Genomic DNA, 24,952 nt, shown 5'->3' on the forward strand with positions numbered 1-24,952 from the left:
AAACTTGTAGTATTTTTCAACGTGTAATATAAATCAAAACACTTATGCACACATCAAATTAAATAAACTATGAACCATTGTGTAAATAAATAAATAAATAATTCATCAATGATAAATAAAAATATAATTGAAAAATTGAGAGATAAATATAGATCAAGATATTTAATATCGCAACATAGGTCTTTACCTTGTTATGTTTAATGAATTTGTTTATTAAAACCAATTTGTAATAGAAATCGACACACATAAAATTTATTAAATAAAATAAAATAAAACAATACTATGTAAGGTTGCACATATTAAGAATATTATAAAAGATAAATATTTAATCTGTAAAAAATAAAAAAAAACAGATGCATCATACTAACCTCTTAAAAAATTAAACACATCCAATATAATAATAAAAATAATCGATATTTAAAAAAAGATAAATAAGCCAAAACAATCATTGAGAAGAGGTATTAATTAATAAATAAATTTTAAAAATATTTTAAAAAATATGAAAAGAGGTATTAATTAAAAACAATAATAATAATAATAATAAATGAGGCTAAGCGCTTGACCTAATAAGAAAGGGCTTGTGCGTGGGCTTGCATTGCTAAGCCGATACGTGGGGGCCTTTAATTTTTTTTTCTTAAGTTAATAAGGGCAACTAACATGTTATCTGCCTCAATTGTTTGGGGAAAAAAGACTATGCATCATCCAGAGCTCTCCCGAATCTGGCAACTAGCTGGTCGGAAAAACAAGGTTGGTGTTCTTTCACCCAAAAACTCATTTTCAACTCACTTTTGACCCAAACACTTAGGAAAACATCTTATAAACCATTGTTAAACCAATCCATGACCTTCAAAAACTCAAAAAAGAAAAAAAAACGCAACCCCAAAACCCGAAATAAAAAAATCTTTCCGATCTCATATTTGTTTTTGTAGGTGTTTTCAAGGTAAAACAACACTTAATCTTAACACTCTTCATTAATTATATGAAACCATTTTACATAAAAAAATATATTGTTTTTGTAACATCCTCATATCCGGGATAAAACAATGATCTCATGTTAATTGATAAACAAAGTGATTAAATTATTTTTTTCTATATCTATTCATTGTGTTTGTATTAAAGTCTACCAAAATTTCAACGGAGTCTCTCCTATACCGGAAGGTCCCAAGTTATCGACATACGACCTGTTTACACTTCTATTATACAGCTTCTCCTAACTCAATTCAAGCCAATCATCTTAGATCTCAATCCCACAAACATCATCATTCATATCAACCATAATGTTTATGATATACATTGTACAACAATTATCATTATGGATGGATAAAGATATAAACATGCATACATGGAACATGGTTATACAAACTACATAATTTAATTCATTTATTCAAGTTTAAACATCAATTATACAAATTGAGTTAAATAAAAGTTGTAATATTACCAAATACAAGGGTATACTCCCTAGAACCTAAATTACAAAAAGTGAACCTAAGCTAGAATCTACACTTGTCATGCATGCGATGGTCCTGAAAATAAAATACATATTATTGAAATATGAATATCACAATAATATAGCAATACAAATATCCAGTAATTTAAAAGGGCAAACATGCATTCATATTTTATTCACTTCTCCTTTTTGGTTTTCATTATAAACTCTTTCTCCTTCAACTATTAAAAATCATTTCCTCTTCCATTATCAACCTCCATTCAAGATCTCATAAGACCACCCATGATTATTTCCGCTTAACACATTATCGATATCAATTTCACTGTTATCATCATCACCCCATAGGAGTCGATGCAAGGTTATTCTCTTACCCGGGATCCTAACATACACTAAATGTATGTTAGTCAATACATCTTGATCCCCTTACCCGGGATCCTAACATACACTAAATATATGCTAGCCGATACATGATTGATCCCCTTATCCAGGATCCTAACATACACTAAATGTATGCCAGTCAATACATCTTGATCCCCTTACCCGAGATCCTAATATACATTAAATGTATGCTAGCCGATACATGATTGATCCCCTTATCCGGGATCCTAACATACATTAAATGTATGCTAGTCAATACATCTTGATCCCCTTACCCGAGATCCTAACATACACTAAATGTATGCTAGTTCATGCCCCAATCACACTTCTCATATTTTATTTGTCAACGATAATTTTATCACTTGACAATTCACACAACAACCATTCACCTTGAATACACATACATTCAGAATACTATCTAAAATATCAGCATCATTACGCAAACTTTCCTCCTTTCTCCTAATATCCAACGTTCAGTAATTCACATCTCACATCAATAACATATTACATCATAGAATTTAACTAGAAAGTATAGGTGCGGATCACCTACCTGCAGTAGAAGCTCTATTCGTGCTCCCCTGTTGCTGCCGCTACACAACGCCCGTGGTCCCTCTTGGTAATCACAGGCATAATCTCATAAGTGATCCTTATTCAAGGATATATTTCATAATAACCATATTAACAACCAATACAAGTATTTCTTTCAATTATTCCTTTCTTTATATTGTATGTTCTCTCATTTCATCTATTTAAATCATCATTCTTTGTCCAACCATGGTTATCATTCTTTTCTTTATATTTAAATTGTTACTGTTTAAACCTCGAACTGTTACTGTCTGACCTCTCCTTAGATTTTTAACTATATCTAGAGTTATAGAACTCTGTTTCAAGCAAGATTGGTCACGTTGAAAAGCTAAGACACGAGGCTACAAGTTCTCTGAAGGAAGGAGAACTCACTTCTGCCTCTAAGATAGTCAAAATCACTTATCAATAAACATTTGGACTATTATTGTCTAACTGTTATTGTCTTGTTTTTGAATCGTTGTTGTCTGACCTCTCCTCAGATTTTTAACTATATCTAGAGTTATAGAACTTCGTTTCAAGCAAGATGGTCTCTTTGGAAAGCTAAGACATAAGGCTACAAGTCCTCTAAAGGAAGGAGAACCCAGTTCTACACCTAAAACAATCATAATTGCTCATCAAAAAATCAGACTTACTGCTCTACAGGGTCTGTCCTGACCCAGTCTCTGTTGATAACCTATAACTGGAGTTCTACAGCTTCAAATTGAGCAAAACCAATTTTCTTAGTTAGATAACATTCAAAACTACAATTTCTATAGGGAACCTAGTTCTAATTCCCTCATCCTCCTATCTGAAATCTTACTAAAAGTCAGGAGATGAGTCTGTCCAGATTCGTCACCCCCCCTTCCCTTCACACATAACTTTCACAAACTACATTTTCTAGGTAAATTATCATGGTTTCACGTCCCCAATCACAACCAAACATGAATTAACTTAATTTTAACAACAAATACTTTTCCCCCATCTTGTTTTTGAATCGTTGTTGTCTGACCTCTCCTCAGATTTTTAACTATATCTAGAGTTATAAAACTTCGTTTCAAGCAAGATGGTCTCTTTGGAAAGCTAAGACATAAGGCTACAAGTCCTCTAAAGGAAGGAGAACCCAGTTCTACACCTAAGACAATCATAATTGCTCATCAAAAAATCAGACTTACTGCTCTACAGGGTCTGTCCTGACCCAGTCTCTGTTGATAACCTATAACTGGAGTTCTACAGCTCCAAATTGAGCAAAACCAATTTTCTTAGTTAGATAACATTTAAAACTACAATTTCTATAGGGAACCTAGTTCTAATTCCCTCATCCTCCTATCTGAAATCTTACTGAAAGTCAGGAGATGAGTCTGTCCAGATTCGTCACCCCCCCTTCCCTTCACACATAACTTTCACAAACTACATTTTCTAGGTAAATTATCATGGTTTCACGTCCCCAATCACAACCAAACATGAATTAACTTAATTTTAACAACAAATACTTTTCCCCCAATTCCAGTATAAGAACCATAATCTATAATTCACATCAAGACATCAATTCATTATTGAATTTGAAATGACTTATAAGATCATGTTTAGAACACTTTACTCGGTACGAATTAAGGTTTTGATCTTCAACCAGTTGAAGATTTTCAACTCCCTCCTTTCTTATCTAATGACAGCCAGCCCTCCATCTTCTCTTTTTATTCAATTTCCTTGTTAATCCCTTGGCCACAAGTGTTTATTCCATCTATAAACTTTTAATCTTGGATGGGTTCTTGAAATTTTGGTGTTTATATCTTGATTTTGCAAGAATGGATACAAAACTCCCTCTTTTTTTCCCTTACGATTGCTATAGATTTTTCGTGAGAATAGAAGTATTTATGGTCTATAATTTTTCTTATTTGCGTTTAGGCCCCCACATCTTTTTTTTCTTCTTATAATTAAGTTATACCTCTTTTCATTTCTTATAATTTCACCTCATAACTTTTAGTTTAGTTTATTTTCTTTAATTTAATCCAACCCTTAACATTTTCGGGTTGATTTATAATATCTTGAAATATTTCATCCAGAAACTTATATCCAAAAATTTATGAATTCCCATTTTTATTTAACCATATGCATGAATTTCTTCACTTTTATTTCTCATGTAGTTAGTTTGCAATCTAAGCAACCTTTATTTTTCCTCGGGGTTCACAGTTTTGGTGATTGAAATCATCTCCAACAACAACTCTCTTTCCCTACACTGGAATCTGGCGACCCCTTCTCTCCTCCACCAAAAGAAGCGAAAAAAAAAGAAGAGAAATGAAATTTGGTACTAAAATTAAATTCTTGATGATTAGAGGAACCAATTACCTAATAACTAAAAAAATATGGGGGATTAAAATGAACTATGAAAACCAATTTTAAAGATGCCACCTATTTTACTCATTTTTTTCACTTTAGTCCTTTGTCTTCCAATTCAACCCTCCCTAAAACAAGTGTGTGATTGGGTTCTAATTTGCACTTAAAAGGGTTCAATTGTGTAAAATAAAATTTTAAAGATCATGTTGCACGTGTGCGGTGTTACAACGATCGTCCTCTTGGAATTCATGGTGTCTTGTGGTGAAATGGAAAGGGCATTCTTGTCTTTTATCAGTGGAAAAGGGGAATGAGAGTCGCCACCTAATATTTTGGTTACTAGGAACCCTAACTGATCTTAGAGATCGGGCACAGGAACTGGTTGTGTAAAGGGAAGGTATTAACACCCCTAATACGTCTTACCTAAGGTAAGATGCATCATTTAATTATCTGATATATATAAACTAAGTTATTGTCATGTTTTCTAATTGTTGGTTTGTCTACGGTTTAAGCAAAATCCTCCTCAATAAGGAGATCCTTATCTTATCAGGTAAAAACATAACTATTCTAACGTCAACAAAAAAGAACTACCTTTTATTTAATATTGGGAATATGTCTTACATATAAGTTTGTAATCCTTGATATTATAGGAAAACAAAATATATTTTTTTTGTTTTTGAGATATGGGCTTAATTCTCATGGTTTTAATAAACTGGTTATTAAAGTTCAAAATGAATGTTAATACATACTTTTTTAAAAAAATTTATATGAAAGTATGATATGAATTTTTTATTTTTTGAGAGAATTGTTTGTATGCATGAAAACAAATTATTTTCTTTTTTGTTTTTATATATATATTCTTTCAACATTTTGGAAAAAAAATGGCTATTTTAATACTGAATTTGTATCTTTACAGTATTGTCATAACCCAATTTTTGAATAAATAATAAAAAAATAAATATAGTTGAAAATGGGGTTAAGACAACACAAATTCGAAGTTCAGGGATGAAATTATCAAATTTAAGAGTCAATTGGTTAGAAATTAAAGAATTAATAAGTTTGAGAATTTAATTAAAATTTAGATTAATTTAATTAATGAAATCAGGAGCTTAATTGTAGAATTAATAAGTTTACTGACTTAATTAAAATTTGATTTGATTAATTAAAGACATCAGAAGTTTAATTGAAGAAACAACAAAGTTTGAAGCTGATTTAAGGCAAAATGGCAGGAAATTATAGTCCAAGGATCAAATTGAATAGTCCAGAAACCCAGGATTGTTGTGTAAATGGCACTATAACTCAGGGATTCAATTGAATTTAATCCAAGGGCACAATAACAAATTGATTGTTACTGATTAAGATCCCAATTGTTAAGTTTAAAACGTTTAGGGACCAAAGTGAAAAATAGCCATTTCCAAGATACAAACGGCGCCGTTTTGAACCACTGTTCATCACCTTCTCCAGACCAGGGACCGATTCAACAGGAAACCAAAACCGTTCTGAACCACGTCTCCCATGAACGTCTCCTCAGCTGCCCATTATCTTTTTTAAGAGGCCACGTTGAACAGTCCCCTGTTTCTTTAAGGCGTTCGTGCCTCACGATCGTGAGGCACGAACACATGAACGTCAACAGAGGCCATCCTCTGGCTTTATAAAAGCCAGAAAAGGTCACGAACAGAGGGAGGAAAAACAAAAGAAAGGAAGGGACCGAGAAAGAATAGAGAGATTCAAGAGAACAGAGAGGAGAGAAGACGACGATCGGGAGGAGAGACAGAGAAAAAGGGAGAAGACCGAGAGAAAAACAGGGGGAAAAAAACGGATAACACAGGAGGAACGAAACAGAAGTGGAGAGGAAATTTTGGCCAGACACTACACCTTCATCATCATCTTCTTCCAGACCAGTGCTAGCCGCGACTCCGGTTGCACCAACTTCCCCCCTCCACCCGAACAGACAGACGCAAAGGAAAACAGGGGAGGAGACGACGAGCAGGAGGAAGAGAGGGAGAAACAGAACAACAGAAAAAAAAAAGAGCAAGGAGCAGGAAGGAAGCTTGAAGACAGGAGCTTCGCCCAGCGTCTGCCGAGTCGCGCGAAGTCTCTGCAAAACCAGGTAAGTCCTTCCTTCTCCCCGCTTTGCAAATTCAGTTTCATTTGTAACTGTGCAAAGGTAATATAATTAGCTTGTTACTGTTACACGCATACGTGAATAATTCAGCACAGCCAAAATAAAAAAATAAAATAAATAAAAATCCAAAAATATTTGTGGATGCTTTTGAATTTATTTGTAAGTCTCTCATATTTTTTTATTTAAAGCACTTCATTATATAATTAATCTGTGGATTTTTACTGTGAAATACAAATCCGATATATGATATATTTTTCTAAAAATAAAAAAATATGCATGCATAAATTTAAATTTATTTTATTGGTTTATTCACTGACGTCAGAGGCAGGAACACCATTCATTGTTATTTTTTATTACGTAATATTTATCAACACTAGAGTTTGAATTATCCGTAGTCAAATATTCACTAACACTAGAGTCAAGAATATTTCAACCAAACCATCGTAGCATAAACCAACAAACTTTTAGCAATTTAAGACAGAACTAGAAATGCAACTTGTCTCAGATAAGACGTTTAAGAGGTGGTAATATCTTCCTTTTTACGTAACCAGAATCGTACTATAGAATTTCTGCTGACCAGTTAGGATTCCTTGTGAACATAATATTAAGTAGTGACTCTTTAAACAAGACATTTCCATACAAAAGAACAAGATGTCATAAATCTGTTTTTTTTCAGAATATTTTTACAGCCGCCATGATGTTGAGTGTGACAAGTATAAATATATAAACCAATATTAATCAAAAATGGTAGAAAAATCCGTGAGAAAATCACAAATTTTTGGAAAGAATTTTTTGAAATTTTTTTGTTTGTTTTTTTAGTTAATAAATAATATTATATTATATATTATTATAATTATATAATAATATATATTGGGATGGCCCCAGCCTAATTATGTGGGCTGAGCCCATCCTGGTTGGGTCGAGTTTCAGCCCAAAATCAATTAGGCTGAGGTCAGCCCAAAAAGAAACTAGGTTAAGGTTGGCCCAAAAGAATTGGGCTAATATCAGCCCAAAACATGGGGTGGGCCGATGTCAGCCCAACATATCTTTTTTTTTAATTGGATTGGGCCGAACCCGGTCTAGCCATTTTAGTCTAGGCCGGAACTGGTCCGGCCTAGTAAACGGTGGAGAAACTCTCCACTGTTCAAGCAAACAATGGAGCAACAGAAGGAGAAAAAGGATGAGGATGGGAGGGGAGGGGAGGGGGGAAACTGACCTAGTGGTCGGGCTCACGATGGTGTTGACAGTGGTGCTGGTTGTTCTTCTTCCAAACGAGGTGATTGTGCATTGGGGAGCTGCTTCACTAGCCGGTGGTTCTTCGTCTTCTTCTATATGTGTTTTCTTTTTCTCTTTCTTCTCTTCTCTGCTGTGTTTTCTCTTTTTTTCCTATTCATTTGTCCTCATCCTTTTCTTCATTTATGTTTCTCTCCACTTTTCATCCCCTATTTTCTTCCTTTTCTTTCTTTTTTTCATCCCTTTTCATCCTTTGATTTTTCTTCTGTTTTTTCATGTTTCTTTTTCGTCCCCCTTCTCACCTCTTGGTGAGGGGGTATTTATAAGGGGGAAAGGAGGAGAGAGCCACCCTAACCCTGTCCAGTCACGTCGAACGAGTAATGTGGCTGGGTGGCCACTGGGTAGCCGCCCGCAAGGCTTGTCTCCTTTGCCCCTTTCATCATGGTGGTAGGCCACGAGGGGGTGTGCATTGTGTCGGGTTTTTTAGGAAAATGGGAGAGAGAGAGAGAGAGAGAGAGAGAGAGAGAGGCGTTGTAAAGGAGGGGAAAAAACCTTCTTCCCTTGCCTGTAGCGCGTCCAGAGGAAGAAGATGGCAAACAGTGCCTTCAAAACAGCAACGTTTCGTGTTTTATAACAGTGAATGAAACGATATCATTTTGTACAAAACGTGTTGTTTTATTTAAAAGAAAATGGTGCCAAAAAGTCTTTATTTCCAAATCAGTCCTTAATTTTTTATTTGTTCAATCTAGTCCTTAATTGAGATTTTGGTTTTAAGAATCAATTTAATTGCATCCTTGCCAAATTCAAATGCCAGCTCTGAAGTTAGCTGTCTTTTTCACTTTAGTTCTTGGTTTTGAATTTGTGCATTTTAACCCTTAATTGTTCAACAAACTTTCAATTTCTTCAATTTATCCCCTAATTCGATCAATTTCAGCCGCTTTATTAGCGTTTTTTCCAGTTTGGTTCTTGGTTTTGGATTTCTTCAATCAAGTCCCTAATTGTCCATCAATCTTCAATATTTATGCAATTAAGCCCTTGATTTGACCAAATTAAATCTTAAAAGTTGTGATTCGACCCCTAAACTTTAATTTCTTCTAATTAAAGCCTAAATTGACTTTAAAAAATCATTTTATTTTGTAATTAAACCCTCCATAAATTCAATTAGACCTTAAACAAAATCTAATTGGTTTCTTAAACATCCAATTTTAAATTTTTCTTCCTCAAATTGAATTTTCTTTGTCAATAGAGCCTTCATCAGTTAAAAATATATTGTTAAATTTTAATCGTTGTATTTTTAAACTTCCTCAACCAATCTTTAGCTATTTTTTGGGCGCCTTTATGTCCTCTTCTCACTGTTACATATTTTTTGGTTTTCTTCCGACAATGTTTTTGATTTTTTGATTTTTTTTTTTTTTTTGGTGTGGGGACTTAAAAATAGGTAACAACATATCAAATTGAAAATTTTCAAAAAAAAATCACTATTGAAATCCACGTTGATATGTGAGAGGATCAACAGTAATTAACAATAAAAACACTACATTAAAACCTCTTTTTTTTAGTTTATACTATAATTTTGGGAAGGAATTTGGTCCTTTAGGCCATTCTAGGGACGATAAATGCTGAGTATTTGGGCTGTTGAATGGTTAAGAAATTGGGTTTAATTTCTTTTTGTGTATTGTATTTAATTTTCATTGATCCGGTCTTTATCAATATATTTTCATAATAAATTTTGGATTTACTCATATCCCAAGCTTTGAAATGCCAAGTTGGAGGGAAAATATTTTTGGCAACAATCCTTGGTTGTCATGGTAAAACCATAGTTACGAAACTTGGCTCGGGGTTAATCCGGTCAAGGAGTTGAGTCTTGGGTCACACGAGTTGACTCGAATTAACCTAGAAAAAAATATATATATATATTTGAGGTTTTAATATCTTACATAAAATAGTTAAGAAACATTTTTTTTAGATGTTGGCTATATATAGCTATCTCTGATGGGAGAGTTAAGAAACTACATGTGCATGTGTATGTAGTCTATATACGTACATGTGAATAGAGAATATATATATTGTCATAACTCAATTTTTGATCTTTTTATTTTTATTATTTTTATTTTCTAAAAAATGATGAAAAACAAGTAAAAATAAAATAATTGAAGAATGAATTAAAATTTGAGTTAAGAGCAACATGATTGGAAGTTTAAAGATTTAATTAAACTCTTGACTAGTTTAATTAATTAAATCAATAGCTTAATTGGAGAATTGATTTAATTAAAATTTAGATTATTTTAATTAATGAAATTAAGAGTTTAATTGAAGAATTAATGAGTTTGAGGACTTAATTAAACTTTGATTTAATTAATTAAATAAATTCAGGGACTTAATTGAAATTAATCCAAGGGTAAAATTAAAAGATTGTTGGGATCAAATTGTTAAATTCCAGAGGCAGGGGTCAAATTGAAAATTCTCATTTTTTTACCGAAACGGCACCGTTGCTAACAGCCGTGCGTCTTCTCCATCCCGCTTCAACAGGGGAGCTCCCGATTCAGCAGGGGAGTTGATAATCTGCAACAAATCCGATCGTGGGCCACGTCTCTCGCCCACGATCTCGTCGGAGAAGATAACAGTCCTGTAAAGGCAGGACTGGTTAGAGGCAAGCAGCTGGGTCTCTATAAAAGGGACCGAAAAATCAACCGAAAAAAAAAAAAAAAAAAACCAGACGGGAAAACTCAGAGCAAAAACAGAGGCAAAAACCCAGAGCAAAGAAATAATACACAGAGGAGAACTGAGAAAAAAAGGCAAACGAAACAGAAACAGGGGAAGAAAAACTAGAGAAAAAGCCAACGTACCCCAGCTTCGCCTTCGTCTTCAGAGCACAAATTCACAGAAACCAAAAAACAAAAGAGCAAGAACAGAGAGACTATATAGAAGGCCACAGGAGAATGAAATAAACACAGAACAGGGACAGGCAGGAAGAAACCAATCAGAGAAAAGCAAGAACAAAGGAGAAGGGAAGAGAAAGGAGCTTAGCCGACGAATCTTTCATCACGTTTTCATCTTCATAGCTACCAGGTAAGTAAGCTTCTCTTTCCCCGCTTTTCATTTTAATTCCCCGGTTACTGTTTACTTTGAATTTCAATTCACACATTCTAACTTAATTCCTCTATTCTGTTCATGCACGCGTGAAATCACTTCACGCGTGCTTTCTTTGATTTTTGCCCAGCCGGGTCACTGGCTTGGGCCAGTGACCGGGCTGGGCTGGCTGGGTCCAGCCCAGCCCACATGGGCTGAGCTGGGCCCAACCCCCAAAAAAATAAAAAATTAAAAAAAATAAAAAAAACAAAGATGTGTGTATGTATAAATAAAAAAATAAATAAGAATTTATTGTTTTTATTCATTGACGCCAGAGTCAGAATAAAAATATTGATTCAAATTTATTTCATTGTATTTTATTTAAATTACATAAAAATAAAAAATATGCATGCAAAAATAAAATAAAATAAAGTAAATTTATTGGTTTATTCACTGACGCCAGAGTCAGGAATAAAAATACTAATGTAAATTTATTTTATTTTATTTTATTTTAATTTTATTTATTTTATTTTATTTAGCTACATAAAAATAAAAATTATGTATGTGTAAAAATAAATTTATTTTGTTTATTCACTGACGCCAGAGTCAGGAATAAAAAATACTGATTTAAATTTATTTTATAGCTACGTAATATTTACCAACGCCAGAGTTGGAAGTATCCATAGTTAAATATTCACTGGCGCTAGAGTCAGGAATATTACACGCAAACCATCATAGCATAAACTAATAAACATTTAGCAATTTAAGACAAAACCAGCAATGCAGTCTGCCTCAGGCAGAATGTTTAAGGGGTGATAATATCTTTCCTTTTACATAACCAGTCCCGAACCATAAAATCTCTGTTGACTAGTTAGGGTTTCTAGTGACCATAATACTAGGTGGCGACTCCTTAAACAAGATCATTCACCATCAAAGAATAGGATGCCAGAAATCCGTTCTTTCCAAAGATTTTAAAAATTTAAGGCCGCCACGATGTCGGGTGCGACAAAGTTAAAGAATCATTCCATGTTTTTTATGGATATATATAGTTATCTCACATGGAAAAACTAAAAAAATTTCACAAGAAAATAATTCATAGAGCTGTAAGCTATAAATATAGTTATCCAATGAAAAAAGGTTAGGAAACATTTGATGGGGTACAAGCTAGAAAAAATTATAGAAAAGCATCTTGAAAAGCATTTCAACTACAAACAATCTCAAAACATAATTTTTTAAAGAACATGGCTAGAAAAAGTTATTGAAAATCATCTTGAAAAGCATTCTAAATGCAAACAATCTCAAAACATAATTTTTTAAAGAATATTTGTCTTCGCGGTCCAACCATGAATTTTATAAAATTTATTTTTTTCTTTAATTTAATTTTTATAATTTTTTTTGATGTTGTAATATTAAAAATAAATTTTAAAAAATAAAAATAATATTATTTTAATATATTTTAAAACAAATCCACGATTACAATATAAAAGACAACCTAGTTAACAAGTATTGAAAGCCAACTTGATGTCGCTACCGCAGAGTTTGGATTTGTAGCAGGGTATCATGGTCACTGTGCAGGAACGTTGCAGAAAACAAGGCTGTATAAAACCAATCACTATTAGTAAAAGAAGAAAAAACAAAAAAACAGAACAATAGCACTAGATTTATGGAATCCAAGTGATGGAACCAAGATGATTTTCTCCCTCTTTTATAGAATCAGCTACTCTCTTTTCTATCTCAAATTAAAAACTGAAAAATAAAAAAACAAATAATATTCTAGATCAAAAATGCAATTTTAAAAATTATAATAACTGAAAAAATACCAGTTGAAAAGTTGGGGGGCAAGAGTTAACTTATAGCATCAATGTTGAAATCTTGTTTTTCATTTTGGTCCCTTATCTTTAAATCTTGTCCTCTTTTAATAGAATAGAAGTAATCTGCTTTTAATTTGACCTACAATAATCAAATCGAGTAAAAACCAATTTGATGAGATAAAAAAAAAATACACGGCTCTAGTGTATATAATTATAAAATATGAGAGATTGCATAGGTTCTGAGCTATAGACACCGTTTAGAAAAGCGGTGCAAATCATGTTTTATAAAAGTTTAATTTTTTTTTTGTTAAAAGTTAATTTTTTTATATGTTTTGAATCGTTTTAATGCGTTGATTTTAAAAAATAAAAAATATATATTATTTTGATGCATTTCGATACAAAAAACACTTTAAAAAACAACCATAACCACACTATCAAATAAACACATATTAAAACCACCATGTTTTTTAATTTTCCTCTAATATTCGAATGAGAATGAATTATATTTGACACAAGACAAGCAATCAATTAGATCGATGTAATGCATAAGATTTATTTATTTTTAAATATTGTACGTACATTTTAGTAAAGGATCCAGCTTCATGGCATATAAATTTCAATCTTTTAAATTTATATAAAACTAACTTCTTGAGATAATATTTTAATCGAAGTATTTATTAGTTCTTTTACGGAATTTATTTGAAGATTATTATAGTGTCTGCCAATACTTTTGTTATTTTGTTAGCATATTCCAATCTTATTTCTTTCTCTAAAGAAATAGTTTTCAATTTCTTTACTGGAAAACATTTATTTTATAAAAAAAATAACATAATATATATCAGTTTTTACAACTCTGACTATAAATATTTAGAAACAATATTTTAATACAATAGATATAAATACTCGTAATTATAACTACTTTATAATTTTATTTACAAAATATTTATGTTTTAAAATTTTATATTTACTCTATATTCATCAATCAAACTTAAATAATTATTATTATAAATAAAAATATATATTTTTGCATAAATAAAATCAATATTACATATAATCACTCCGTTCACTATAGGATATACACTAACTATAATAAGTATTGATTAATGAGTAACGATTCATACCAGGAAACACTAACTATAAAAAGTACTTTTGTGACTGTTTAGTTTTAATCTGTTTCTTATTCATGATTTTTCATGATAAAAAATTTGTGGTTCGTGGCATCAGCTTTTACTAATTGGATAAAGATCCTGGGCTGATGAAGAGGAAGAAGCAGTCCATGGTCCCTCTGATGACTTCACGAGGGACTGAGATTCACTTAAACTTCCATTGACAGAAGATTGAGCAAACTTGTTATGTGAGGCCGTAGCATACCCTGATGGATCAACCAATGTGCTTGGAACCATGACGAGTTCCTCGACATCAGTTTTTCCTTCAAGCATGCTCACTACTGTAGACATTGTAGGTCTAAGTGCTGGAGACTGATTTGTGCATAGCAGGGCTACATTGATCATTCTAACCACTTCTTTCTTGTTGAATTCAGACCCCAATCTTGGATCAACCATCTCCATTATGTCCCCATTTTTTTGTAAATATAGAACCTGAAATAACCAAAAACAAAAACCTAGATATATAGCTGACTAAGAGTAAACATGAACAGACAATTAAGAGATTAAATGGGCATAACTTACCCTATCCAGAAGGCATACAAAATTTTCATCCCTCCTAAATTTGACGTTGTTCATCCCAGAAACAATTTCCAATGCTACAACACCAAAGCTGTATACATCTGCCTTGTAAGTTAAGTAACCATATAATGCATATTCCGGTGCCATGTATCCCCTGCACAGAAAGAATAACTCAGAGACATTTTACTAGTTTGCTTCTCTAAAACATGTAAAAAATGCTAAATGTCTATAGTTTGTTTTTGTTTTTGATAGGATTTCGAACCCTGGATGATAATGTGAATAGTATATTCGTTTACCATTATATGGTTACTAGATAGGGCATAACTTACCCTATCTAGTAACCATATAATGCATATTCACTAAAACCTCTCCAAGGGTTAGTCTTAGAGGAACACAGCCATAGATGGGGAAACCCTGATCCATGAGAACCCTGCGGTGTGTGATTTGAACCCTAGATGCCTGCCTACCACATATTTTGAAGCTAACCCCTTCCATCGGCACTTGAGCCCAGTTACAGCATCATACTGTTTAAGACTAAAAGCTATCTTAGATAAATGACAATACTTGTGTGTTTTCCTTACAGTTTGTTAATGTCTTCTTTTCAGGATTTTTCATGTGTTAATATCAGAAACTCACATTGTTCCAGCAACTCTGGTGTCGATGTGGGTGTTGTCCTCGTCATCAAGCTTGGCCATTCCAAAATCAGATATCTTGGCGTTCATGTCCTTGTCAAGAAGGATATTGGTACCTTTTATGTCTCTATGAACAATTTTGAGTGTCGACTCCTCATGCAGGAAAACCAGACCTTTCGCTATACTTACACATATCCTCTGCCTTGTACGCCAGTCTAGCTTCGTTGCCTTGATTTCCTTTGTCCCTGTAATCATCATGCATAAATCAACCCATCAATTTCTTCAACACTAATTCTATCTATATTCCATTCAAAGAACTTGTTTTCTTTCCCATTACTTTATATAAGATACTATGGGGAAGTGATCAGAGGCCTACCGAACAAAACATGCGCAAGGCTATTGTTTTCCATGTATTCATATACCAGCAACAATTGCTTCCCCTCAATGCAACATCCATACAATCTAACAAGATTTGGGTGTTGCAAAGCAGAAATCATGCCTATTTCGTTCACAAACTCGCGATTCCCCTGTTTTGATTTCGCCGAAAGCTGCTTAACCGCAATCTGAGTGCCATCTGATAGTACTCCCTGCAATGAGAATAATTTTAGACAAAGAAAATAAGTTGCTGATTTGATAAGAGAAAATAAATAATATAGTGGATAAATAGCTAGACGAAAACAAAAATCTGTACTATACTTTGTAGACGCAGCCAAAACCACCTTCTCCAAGTTTGTTCGCTGGATCAAAGTCATTCGTTGCGGCTTTGATTTGTCTGAAGGTGAAGATACCAGTAAGCAGATCTAACCCAACAAGTTCTACCCAAGGAACAAAGAGGATATGTATATGTTAGTTGTTCTGCATGAATGATTCATCAAAGGAAGAACACAGATGGTTTTTGCAGTCCTACAAGTAAACAGCATTGAGATTGATAATTCCCATTGAAAAAACCATTGCTAGGGAGTAATATAAAACCATTCCTTTAGCTTCGCCAAGCAGTTTAAACCTTTGGATTGAGATAATTCTTTGACAAATATATGCATTCATGGATAGACATACAGCAAATAAGATGCAGAAAATTGCTTATTGCCGTGTTATTTTAGTGACTGGATTCCTCACTAGAATTCGCAAAATCAAATAAATGTATCACCTGTACCTCGATCCCTCGATTTCCTTCCTCCCAAATAACCTTTCCACCAAAGAGTGGATAGAAGTATGAGAATGAGGAATAATGGCAAAACCACAGCTCCAGCGACAATGAATCTCTTCCTCCTGCCTTTATCAGGTGGCTTGAAGTCTAGGCAGAAATAGAATTGCAGCAAGAGCAAGTATTGTCAGATCACAGTACTAATTATTCCTTCATTACTATGTCATTCCATTATATGTCAACCTACCAGATTCCACATCAATGGCTGATATTAGAGGACCATATATTCCTTTTTTGGGAGACATTGTTGTTCCTTTCCCGGCCCAATGAAGGCGGATCTCTAAAGCTCCATTGGTTACAGGTGCTGTATAATTATGAATGTATACCTTATCCACCCCTCCCGCTGCCTTCGCCGTATCAAAATCCTTCAACACAACAATGTCCTGCGAGAACAATTGTTCAATTATGCTGTCTCCAATTGCATAAGGAATGAATCTATGATCTTTTAATTAATAAATACCTGAATATAAACATCAAATATCCGTCTTCCTAGACTGTAGTAGGATCTGTTATCCCTGATTACTATCTCTGCAAAGTGCAGCTTGATTTTGTAATTCCCATTTACCAGACAGGGAACGTGGTATGTGAGAGACAAAGGAGTGAGGCGTGCATTTGTGTACAATACAGAGTTGTCCATTCTGAGCATGGACTTGTTTTGTGCTATGTAGCTATCCAAGGAAGCAGGAACATCCCAGATATGTCCTGTGGTACTTGTTTGCCAATCCTCTCTTTTGGACGCATATTTTGCTGCACCTCCTGGCTCATTATCTGCTTCGTAGATGGTGTTTCCAATGGTGGCTTCTGGTCCCCCACAATTTATGTGCACTGAATATCGCTCTACACATAGAAATAAAAATGTTCATGGCCACCGATATGATTAAACAGATTATAACACAAGAAATGTTAGGATCAGACCGTCTGCTAAATCGAAACAAACAGAACAGAAACAATTAAGATTTTGTGATGCAGGAGCATCCTTTTCCTCCTAGAGTGGAAATCGTGGTGCGACCCACGATGTAAATGCCCACATAATAGGACATTATCTAGTGAATATAGGAATAAGTTTGTCCGTTAACATTTGTCTAGGCTTTTGGGATCAATAGGTTGTTTATTCCTACACCAGTTGAAGGTCTTAGATTCGATTTCTTTCCAGAGGAGGATGATGCAGAGCATCATCTTCCTCTTGGGATGGAAATCCTAGTGGTCGGATGCATGATGGGGTAGCCACACGCAAAAGGACCATTGAGTTTATGACTGAGATGCTATGATCCAACGAATATAGAAATAAATATATAGTCTAGGCTGACAGGTTGTTCCTGCATCATTTTTCTGTCTACTTCCAGGTGAAATGTAAAAGCGGATAGCTTTACAAATTTAAGAGTACCTTCAGAACAAGCACTCAGGCACTCAACAGGTTTCCTGGAAAGATTGGCCAGATAGAATCATCAGCTTATTTAAAAGAAATGACAGAGAAGAAGAAAATAAAATGATCTATGTTTTAGATATTTATCAAAGTAGAAGCTTACGAATAGTTCCCTCCCCAAGTACTTTTGAACAGATTTCTGGCAAGACAGGAAGAGTTAAGTTTTGTAGGTTATGAAGTGGACGGTGATGTAAAAAGAAGCAGACTTTCAAAATCAAAGGCAAGGCAAGGAAAATGAAATCAATCTTACAGTGTTTCTCTACATTTTGCTTCCGAAGTAAAATTGTTGTAAGAAAGATCGATTTCGCTGCACACAAAGATAGCTTCCTTAAACATTCAGCCAGTATTTCTGAATTTTTTAGAAAATTGCATGCAAATGTTATAGCCAGACACTTGGAAGATATTGCAATTGGTTAGCTTTTGGTTGCTATCTCAAGGCAGAAGAGATGAATAGACAGAAGTGCTGCTATCTCACATTTTTTTTTTATTTTAACAGAAAAAAATTCATTCCAAAACTATCTCAGAGACAAATTTATTTTTATATCTTCATCTTCGTCACTATAACCAAATACATTTTTGTCCCTATTGTATTTGTCCCTTCTATCTTAGGACAATAACTAAATGAAACCTTGGAGATAGTTTGATCATTCATGCACAGCTGTACTGAAAACTATCTGGAAACTGGGAAGGATAATCTGATTTTCAGCTTCTCATCAGTATAGTTCTTCAAAGACTAGGACATATTATTAAACCTACAGACACGCATCTGTTATAGGATAAGGGAAACCTGAAGTTCATGATTAAGCTTTTGGGTTGAGAATGTTACAATAAAGGCGAACTGAAGTTGATCATTTCTGTCTTCCAGGGGAGAGTTAATGGATAAAATATTCAATAATTCTAATTGAGTAAAAAGAAAATATATTACGAACAAAAATCTCAAAAATCATAATTTATATACAGAAATTAAGAAAAAAACTAACATACTAGCGAGTATCTCTTTTGTCGATCCAATCTGGGATGGGCCCTGTAAGCATGTTCCTTGTAAGATACCTATGCAGAAAGTAAAAATTGTCATTTGGTTGAACATTTGTCCAAGGCTATCATTGTAAAAGACTGTCTGGAGGACAAGTTTATCATCATAATTTCTGTACTCTACCATGAGAAAAACTTGAAAAAAGGATTGAGCTATCGGATCAGCTCTGGTCAACATTTTTATTAAAAAAATTAATTTTGTTCCATTCTTTTCATAAGATATTGACCCGATCAGTTTTGGACAGGGTTTGGCCAGGTTGAATAGGTTTGACAGTTCAATGTCTTGTATGGTTCAACTAGAATCTTGGCCCTGGTCATGCTCCGAGTCCTGGATTTTCTTGGACTAGTTGTCTGACTGGTTTAGGTTTAATAATTATGCTTTCATATGGCAAACATTAATTTCAGAAGGTAATATAATATAGTATACTTACATTTTCTCCAAGCTTTTTAGGCCATCATAATTTGTTGGAAGTGAACCATTTAATCTGTTGAAACTGAGATCCCTGTTTTCGAAAAGAAGGGGGAAAAAAAAAGGGTAAAGACCATGGTTCATAATGCATTTTGAAAGTTATTTACAAATAATAATGTAGCTGCAATCTAAAGACAGCAGCTCTAAGTATCCATGAGATTCACACTTCAATCTTCATGTAGATGAATGACAGAATGGATGATATACAAGGGATAGAGAAAATTACAAAATTTTCAGCTGTGCCATTCCGGTCAAATATTTGGGAAAATTTCCTGACAAGTTGCAGTTGCTCAACAGCCTGCAATATACATTAATTTCATGTACGCTAAATATATATGCTGTGTTGTAAATTAAATATGAGAGTATCAGCTGCAAGAATAACTCACAGATACTTAATGCCTTTTATAGATTCTAGGTGGGGAAACTCTGAACCATCTCCGAGTAAGTTACTTATTTTTCTGCTCAATATTAGGCAACATATAAATGTGAGATGTTCAGGATTAAAGTTGTAACTGAGACCATAAATTTAAAACAAATATCTTACAGATCAGTTAGATTAGTCAAGTGAGAGATGCTTGAAGGAATGGGTCCAGTGAAACCACCAGCTTGGATCTCTCTGTTAATACAAAATTAAAGGGGGATTAGGGTTCTGCTTCAGTGATGAGATTCGGAGCTTGTGGTAGAAACTAGCACGTACAATGTATCAAGTTGTTTCCAGCTCTGAATAAAATCAGGTATTCCTCCAGTGAAGTTATTGCTGCTAAGCCTTCTGCTTTCGCAGAACGGAAAACACAGAATCAAGAAACTTTGAGAGTAAAGAGATGCATCTGTAATATCAAATGCTGCAACTAATGAGTATGATACACAATAACCATGTGAAATGAGAACCTACAGTTCCTTCAATCCGGTAAGATTAGTGAAAGCCGGGGGTAACTCTCCAGTGAGATAATTGGCACTGAGAGTTCTGCAATCACAAAAGGAGAAAAACACTTAGCATTCAATAATCAGTTAGGACTTGATTTCTAATACAAAAGGTTGAATGAACTGACAGATTCTCCAGGTTAACCAGGCCTCCAAGCTCAGGGGGAACAGTTCCAGAAAACATATTGTTCTGAACGTTCCTGCATAAATGCCATCTCTCAGGATTACTCCTGACTAGACAATTGAACAGCTTTAAATAAAATAAAAAAGACAAGAAATTGACTAGTAGAAAAATGCATACAAGGATCTAAGTGTGGTAATCCTTCCCAGAGAGCTAGGAATTTTTCCTGTCAAGTTATTCACGCCGATAGACCTGTTGTTTATACAATCTATTAATTATGAGTAAGCAATTCCTTGGCTAGAAAACATGAAAGCAGTATTTTCTTACAATATTTCCAGCTTGGTATTAGCCCATTCAGATGGTATATTGCCACTCAGGTAGTTGGCCCAGAGATCTCTGCAGAGCAGATAGAGTTCTAATAAAATCGAATCATACGATGCAAATTCACGGTACTCAATCTGTAGAAATGTAGTAATTTGAAGCACTGCTTACAGATGTTTAAGTTGTGGTAGTTTCTCGATAGCTTTTGGGAGACTGCCATCAAGATCTTGCCTTTTGAGATATCTGCATTGCAAGAACACTGGGACCCATCAATTCCTCAATACAAGGTAAGAATTCAAAACTTTCAACCATTGCAAATCAACAATCATATGTCAGGAAAATACATGACATAACTACAACAGCCAATGGAATAGAAAACCAAATTTTTGACTTATGCTAAAAGATTTATAGCATTGTCTAACACACATCTAAAATGAAAACCTCGAGATTAGAGATCCATACAATTTTATACTTGATTTTTATCAAATAGAATAATAAGAGTTCGAACTCATCATTACTTGGCCCATAAAACTATATTGTTATGTCAAATAACCATTTTAGTTCAAAAATTTAAATTATTAAATAAGATCTTAAAATAAGATTTATATTATTTTTCGACAAACTCAGCTTTTCTTCAAACTCTTAAGCCTAAACTTCTGACAATTGCTCAATTTTCTTTGCTGGAGATCCTTTCTTTGCTATTCACGACATTTTCAGCATGATTAAGTTTTCCTTGAGATCCTTATCATACTTGTTTTTAGATAATTTTACTGCTAATGAATTTATCCGAATTTCTTGATATAAAATTCAACTATCGAAATGGGGTTTCTGAAGAAACTTTATACAGCACAACTATTCCTCCATTCCCTGAACTGGCCCCATCAGAATCCTTCAGACCTCAAATTAAAATTGAAAATAAAAGCATGGAGTGGTAAGTGAAGAGATATACATGGCAATAACGCGGCACACACCCCCAGGAAATGAGCAGTTGCAAACAACTTTATTGTCAGCATCTGGCTTTGGAGGTAAAATTGTATCATTGCACAGTTTCATATTGCGATTCCAGCCTTGTTTGCCCAGTTGTGTTGCTACTTCAAGTAGAGTTTCCACTGCATAAATCAAAATTAATTCTCAACTTCTAATTCTGGGATGATTAGTTGGTGGCTTCTACAATGCCTTGCCAAGAAATGTTTGCAAAAAACACAGAATTCTGTAAAAAAATCAATGCATGATGCCATTACTAGTTACAGAATCCGGCAATACAATCAATTATCAAATTTGATGACTGCATTATCGAAGAGTATGATGCAGTGAGGATTTTGCAGATAAAAGAACTCCTGCTAGAAGAAGGCATTACAAGTGTATGTCTTCCTCTAAACATTAAGAATCTGCCCATCTGAACCAAATTAAAAATATATATATATGTACCTTCATCAGGAGCAAGGCTCCCAACTTGGGCCTCCAAGTTAGTTGCTCCCATGCAAAACATTAGTAGCATAAGCATAAGTACGCTAGATGTGACTCTCAAAATATCAGAGAGTGCAGTAGCCATCTTCCTTAGTATGCAATCCACTTTAATTAAGAGTTAGTAGGCTGCCTGGAGAGAGCTTTATGCATCATTATAGTTGACCTTTCAGGATGATGTGGGGTGTTTCTGTGTGTGTGTGTGTGTGTGTGTACCATTGTCTGTACGAGACCACTTGTGCCCTTCCATTTTATCTCTTAGTCAACGGGGAAGATTGGTAGGTGAAAAAATAATAAGAATATCATTGGGAAATTGGAGAGGAAGTATCATTTGCGTGTGAATATGAGAACGTAATATATATATATATATATATATATAAGCCCACACTTCTTCAAGTATACCATTGTCTGTACGAGACCACTTGTGCCCTTGCATTTTATCTCTTAGTCAACGGGAAGATTGATAATAATAAATATCATTGGGAAATTGGAGAGGAAGTATCCCACTATAAGAAAGAAGAATTTTACGTTCAAAAAGGGACAAAAGATAGGCTATATAATTCTTTGAATCCACAAAACCATCAAAGAGACTCATTGTATATAAAGATTTCATATTCCATGCAGCCTCCCTCGTTGTTTCTTAAAAAGATGGTATATCAACGTTTTTTATTAGATAATATTTAATTATTATGTAATGATAATAGAAACAATAACAATAAAACTAAAAACTAAAAATATATTTAGTTAAAAAAATAGCCACATAAAAATAAATTTGTCTCTAATATAATTTTACAATGAATTTTTATATTTTTAAAATAGAAAATACAAAGAAAAAATTACATATTTTCAGAAACAATATTTTTTTATTTTTTATTTTTAAAATATATTTATTAATCCAATTGCATTGAATAATTTCTCAAAATGAAATATCTTAAAGAATATCATTTCGAAGTTGGATTCCTGGGTGGCTCTATGAGATTCTGTGTGTTTTCTTATGCTTTTAATATGCTGAGATGAAAATTTAGCACGTTGGTTTTCTAGTCCTCCATAATATTTGACCAAAATATTAGCTCTAATATCAATGTAAAAAAATAAAATAAAAATTTGTATGTATTTTTTATATTGAATCTAGCTCTAATATCAATGTAAAAAATAAAATAGAAATTTGTATGTATTTTTTATATTGAATCCAGCTCTAATATCAATGTAAAAAATAAAATAAAAATTTATATGTATTTATTGCGAGAGTTGTTGTAATTATGCTATTTTTAAAATATATTTATTAATCTAAAATTTTTATTTTCTTTTCATATCCTAGATCACGTTTGACAACTATAGTTGACATAGCTCATGTGACCGTTTGGGATCAAAGAATTTACATGAATCTAATGCTCTTTGCTGCGATTTTAAGAACTCCATGGACAATCTAATTTACATCAAATTGTTTTAAATTTTTAATAAATAAAAAATATATTTTTAAATAAAAAATATTTTGAAATGTAATATTTATTATTGTTACAAATACCCCCTTTTTCTTTTCTTTTTAAATGAGGAGTGATGACTGTATTATCGAGGAGTATGATGCAGTGAGGATTTTGCAGGAACCAAATTAAAAATATGCATGTACCTTCATCAGGAGCAAGGCTCCCAACTTGTGCCTCCAAGTTAATTGCTTCCATGCAAAACATTAGTAACATAAGCACAAGTAAGCTAGATGGGATTCTGAAAATATCAGAGAGTGCAGTAGCCATCTTCCTTGGTCTGCAATCCACTTTTAGAGTTATTAGGCTGCCTGAAGAGAGCTTTATGCATTATTATAGTCGACCTTTCATCATGTGGGGTCTTTCTTACCTTGTCTTCTATGCTTTCAGCCAGGCACGCCATCACTATTAGGTGATGTCGGGCAGCCGTACCTAATATTATTGAATTTGATTGGGTTGTTAGATATTTTTAATTTTATTTAATTTTTTTTAGATTTTTTTATTTAATTTTTTTTTGTTATATGATAAAGAAAATAAATTTATATTACTGTATAAAAATTAGGTGATGATTTTATTTTTTTGTTTGAAGTTGAGTTGAATTTTCTTATTAAAACATGTTTGTTTTTACCTTTTAAAAATGCTTTAAAAAAATTTTGAAATTTTTTATTTTTTTATTTAATTCAAGTTAATTTTTTATATATTTTTTTGTATTGTTTTGATGTGATGATATAAAAAACCAATTTTAAAAAATAAAAAAATATTATCTCAATATATTTTTAAAAAATAATCATTACGTAATAATATACCAGTTAGCATATTGACCTCTGCTCCACAGCGGGTCAATAATATTTTTTTTTCAAATGTAAAAATATTTGACTTAGGTTAAAAGCACGGAATGTATTTGCATTATCATCATTTTCAACTAAAGTATTTTCTACAATAGCATCATGAATAGCGCATAACAGAGCAGCGCCCACTACACTCACAACTAATTTGTTTCCTCTTTAATTTTTTTAAGATATTTTCAATTTTATTTTTTTCCTCTTTAAATTTTTTTATTTTCTCTTATTGATTTTTTTTCATATTGTAAAAAGCAAATAAATTGATGTGATTTTGTTTATATTGTATAAAAGTTGAGTGATGATAATTTTTTGTTAATTTTAGATTGTGTTGAATTTTCTTATTAAAGCACGTTTATTTTTACGTTTAAAAAATACTTTTTTAAAAAATAAAAATAAAATTTT

At 33.1% G+C, this 24,952-nt stretch overlaps 2 protein-coding genes and 1 long non-coding RNA gene across 6 annotated transcripts in view; 2 read left to right on the plus strand and 1 right to left on the minus strand.

Annotated features, from left to right (window-relative positions):
* LOC112323305 (uncharacterized) overlaps positions 1–24,952 on the plus strand; it is a 97,825-nt gene that overhangs the window by 54,822 nt on the left and 18,051 nt on the right.
* LOC112325332 (uncharacterized) lies at positions 6,270–15,560 on the plus strand. The gene is made up of 3 exons (XR_008058192.1): positions 6,270–6,827; positions 10,605–11,144; positions 15,246–15,560. It is a non-coding gene; the product is annotated as an uncharacterized LOC112325332 (long non-coding RNA).
* On the minus strand, positions 13,898–23,921 carry LOC18108108 (probable LRR receptor-like serine/threonine-protein kinase At1g07650). 4 transcript variants are annotated; one of them, XM_052449466.1, is made up of 24 exons: positions 23,855–23,921; positions 21,713–21,872; positions 20,935–21,006; positions 20,770–20,838; positions 20,623–20,694; positions 20,450–20,521; positions 20,293–20,364; positions 20,098–20,169; positions 19,945–20,016; positions 19,787–19,858; positions 19,627–19,698; positions 19,363–19,434; positions 18,884–18,949; positions 18,150–18,206; positions 18,003–18,038; positions 17,861–17,895; positions 16,937–17,313; positions 16,664–16,859; positions 16,420–16,566; positions 15,969–16,087; positions 15,649–15,859; positions 15,277–15,517; positions 14,644–14,794; positions 13,898–14,553 (listed from the first exon to the last, which is right to left on the minus strand). In XM_052449466.1, exons 1-24 carry the CDS (start codon positions 23,913–23,915, stop codon positions 14,176–14,178), a joined length of 2,952 nt encoding a protein of 983 aa, XP_052305426.1. In that variant the 5' UTR covers positions 23,916–23,921; the 3' UTR covers positions 13,898–14,175. The 4 variants fall into 4 exon arrangements, with proteins under 4 accessions (XP_052305426.1, XP_024447312.2, XP_024447311.2 ...); XM_024591544.2 differs by lacking the exon at positions 23,855–23,921 and adding an exon at positions 22,192–22,330 and having other exon boundaries at positions 16,426–16,566; XM_024591543.2 differs by lacking the exon at positions 23,855–23,921 and adding an exon at positions 22,192–22,330.

Source organism: Populus trichocarpa, chromosome 19 (assembly GCF_000002775.5).
Source record: "Populus trichocarpa isolate Nisqually-1 chromosome 19, P.trichocarpa_v4.1, whole genome shotgun sequence".
NCBI classification, from domain to species: domain Eukaryota; kingdom Viridiplantae; phylum Streptophyta; class Magnoliopsida; order Malpighiales; family Salicaceae; genus Populus; species Populus trichocarpa.

Coding starts and splice junctions, on each gene's coding strand:
- LOC18108108 (XM_024591543.2), bottom strand. CDS start 22,315: ATGGCTACTGCACTCTCTGATATTTTGAGAGTCACATCTAGCGTACTT. Junction 20,695..20,769: donor AATACCAAGCTGGAAATATT/GTAAGAAAATAC, acceptor TATAAACAACAG/GTCTATCGGCGTGAATAACT. Junction 17,314..17,860: donor CCTGAGTGCTTGTTCTGAAG/GTACTCTTAAAT, acceptor TTCTATGTGTAG/AGCGATATTCAGTGCACATA.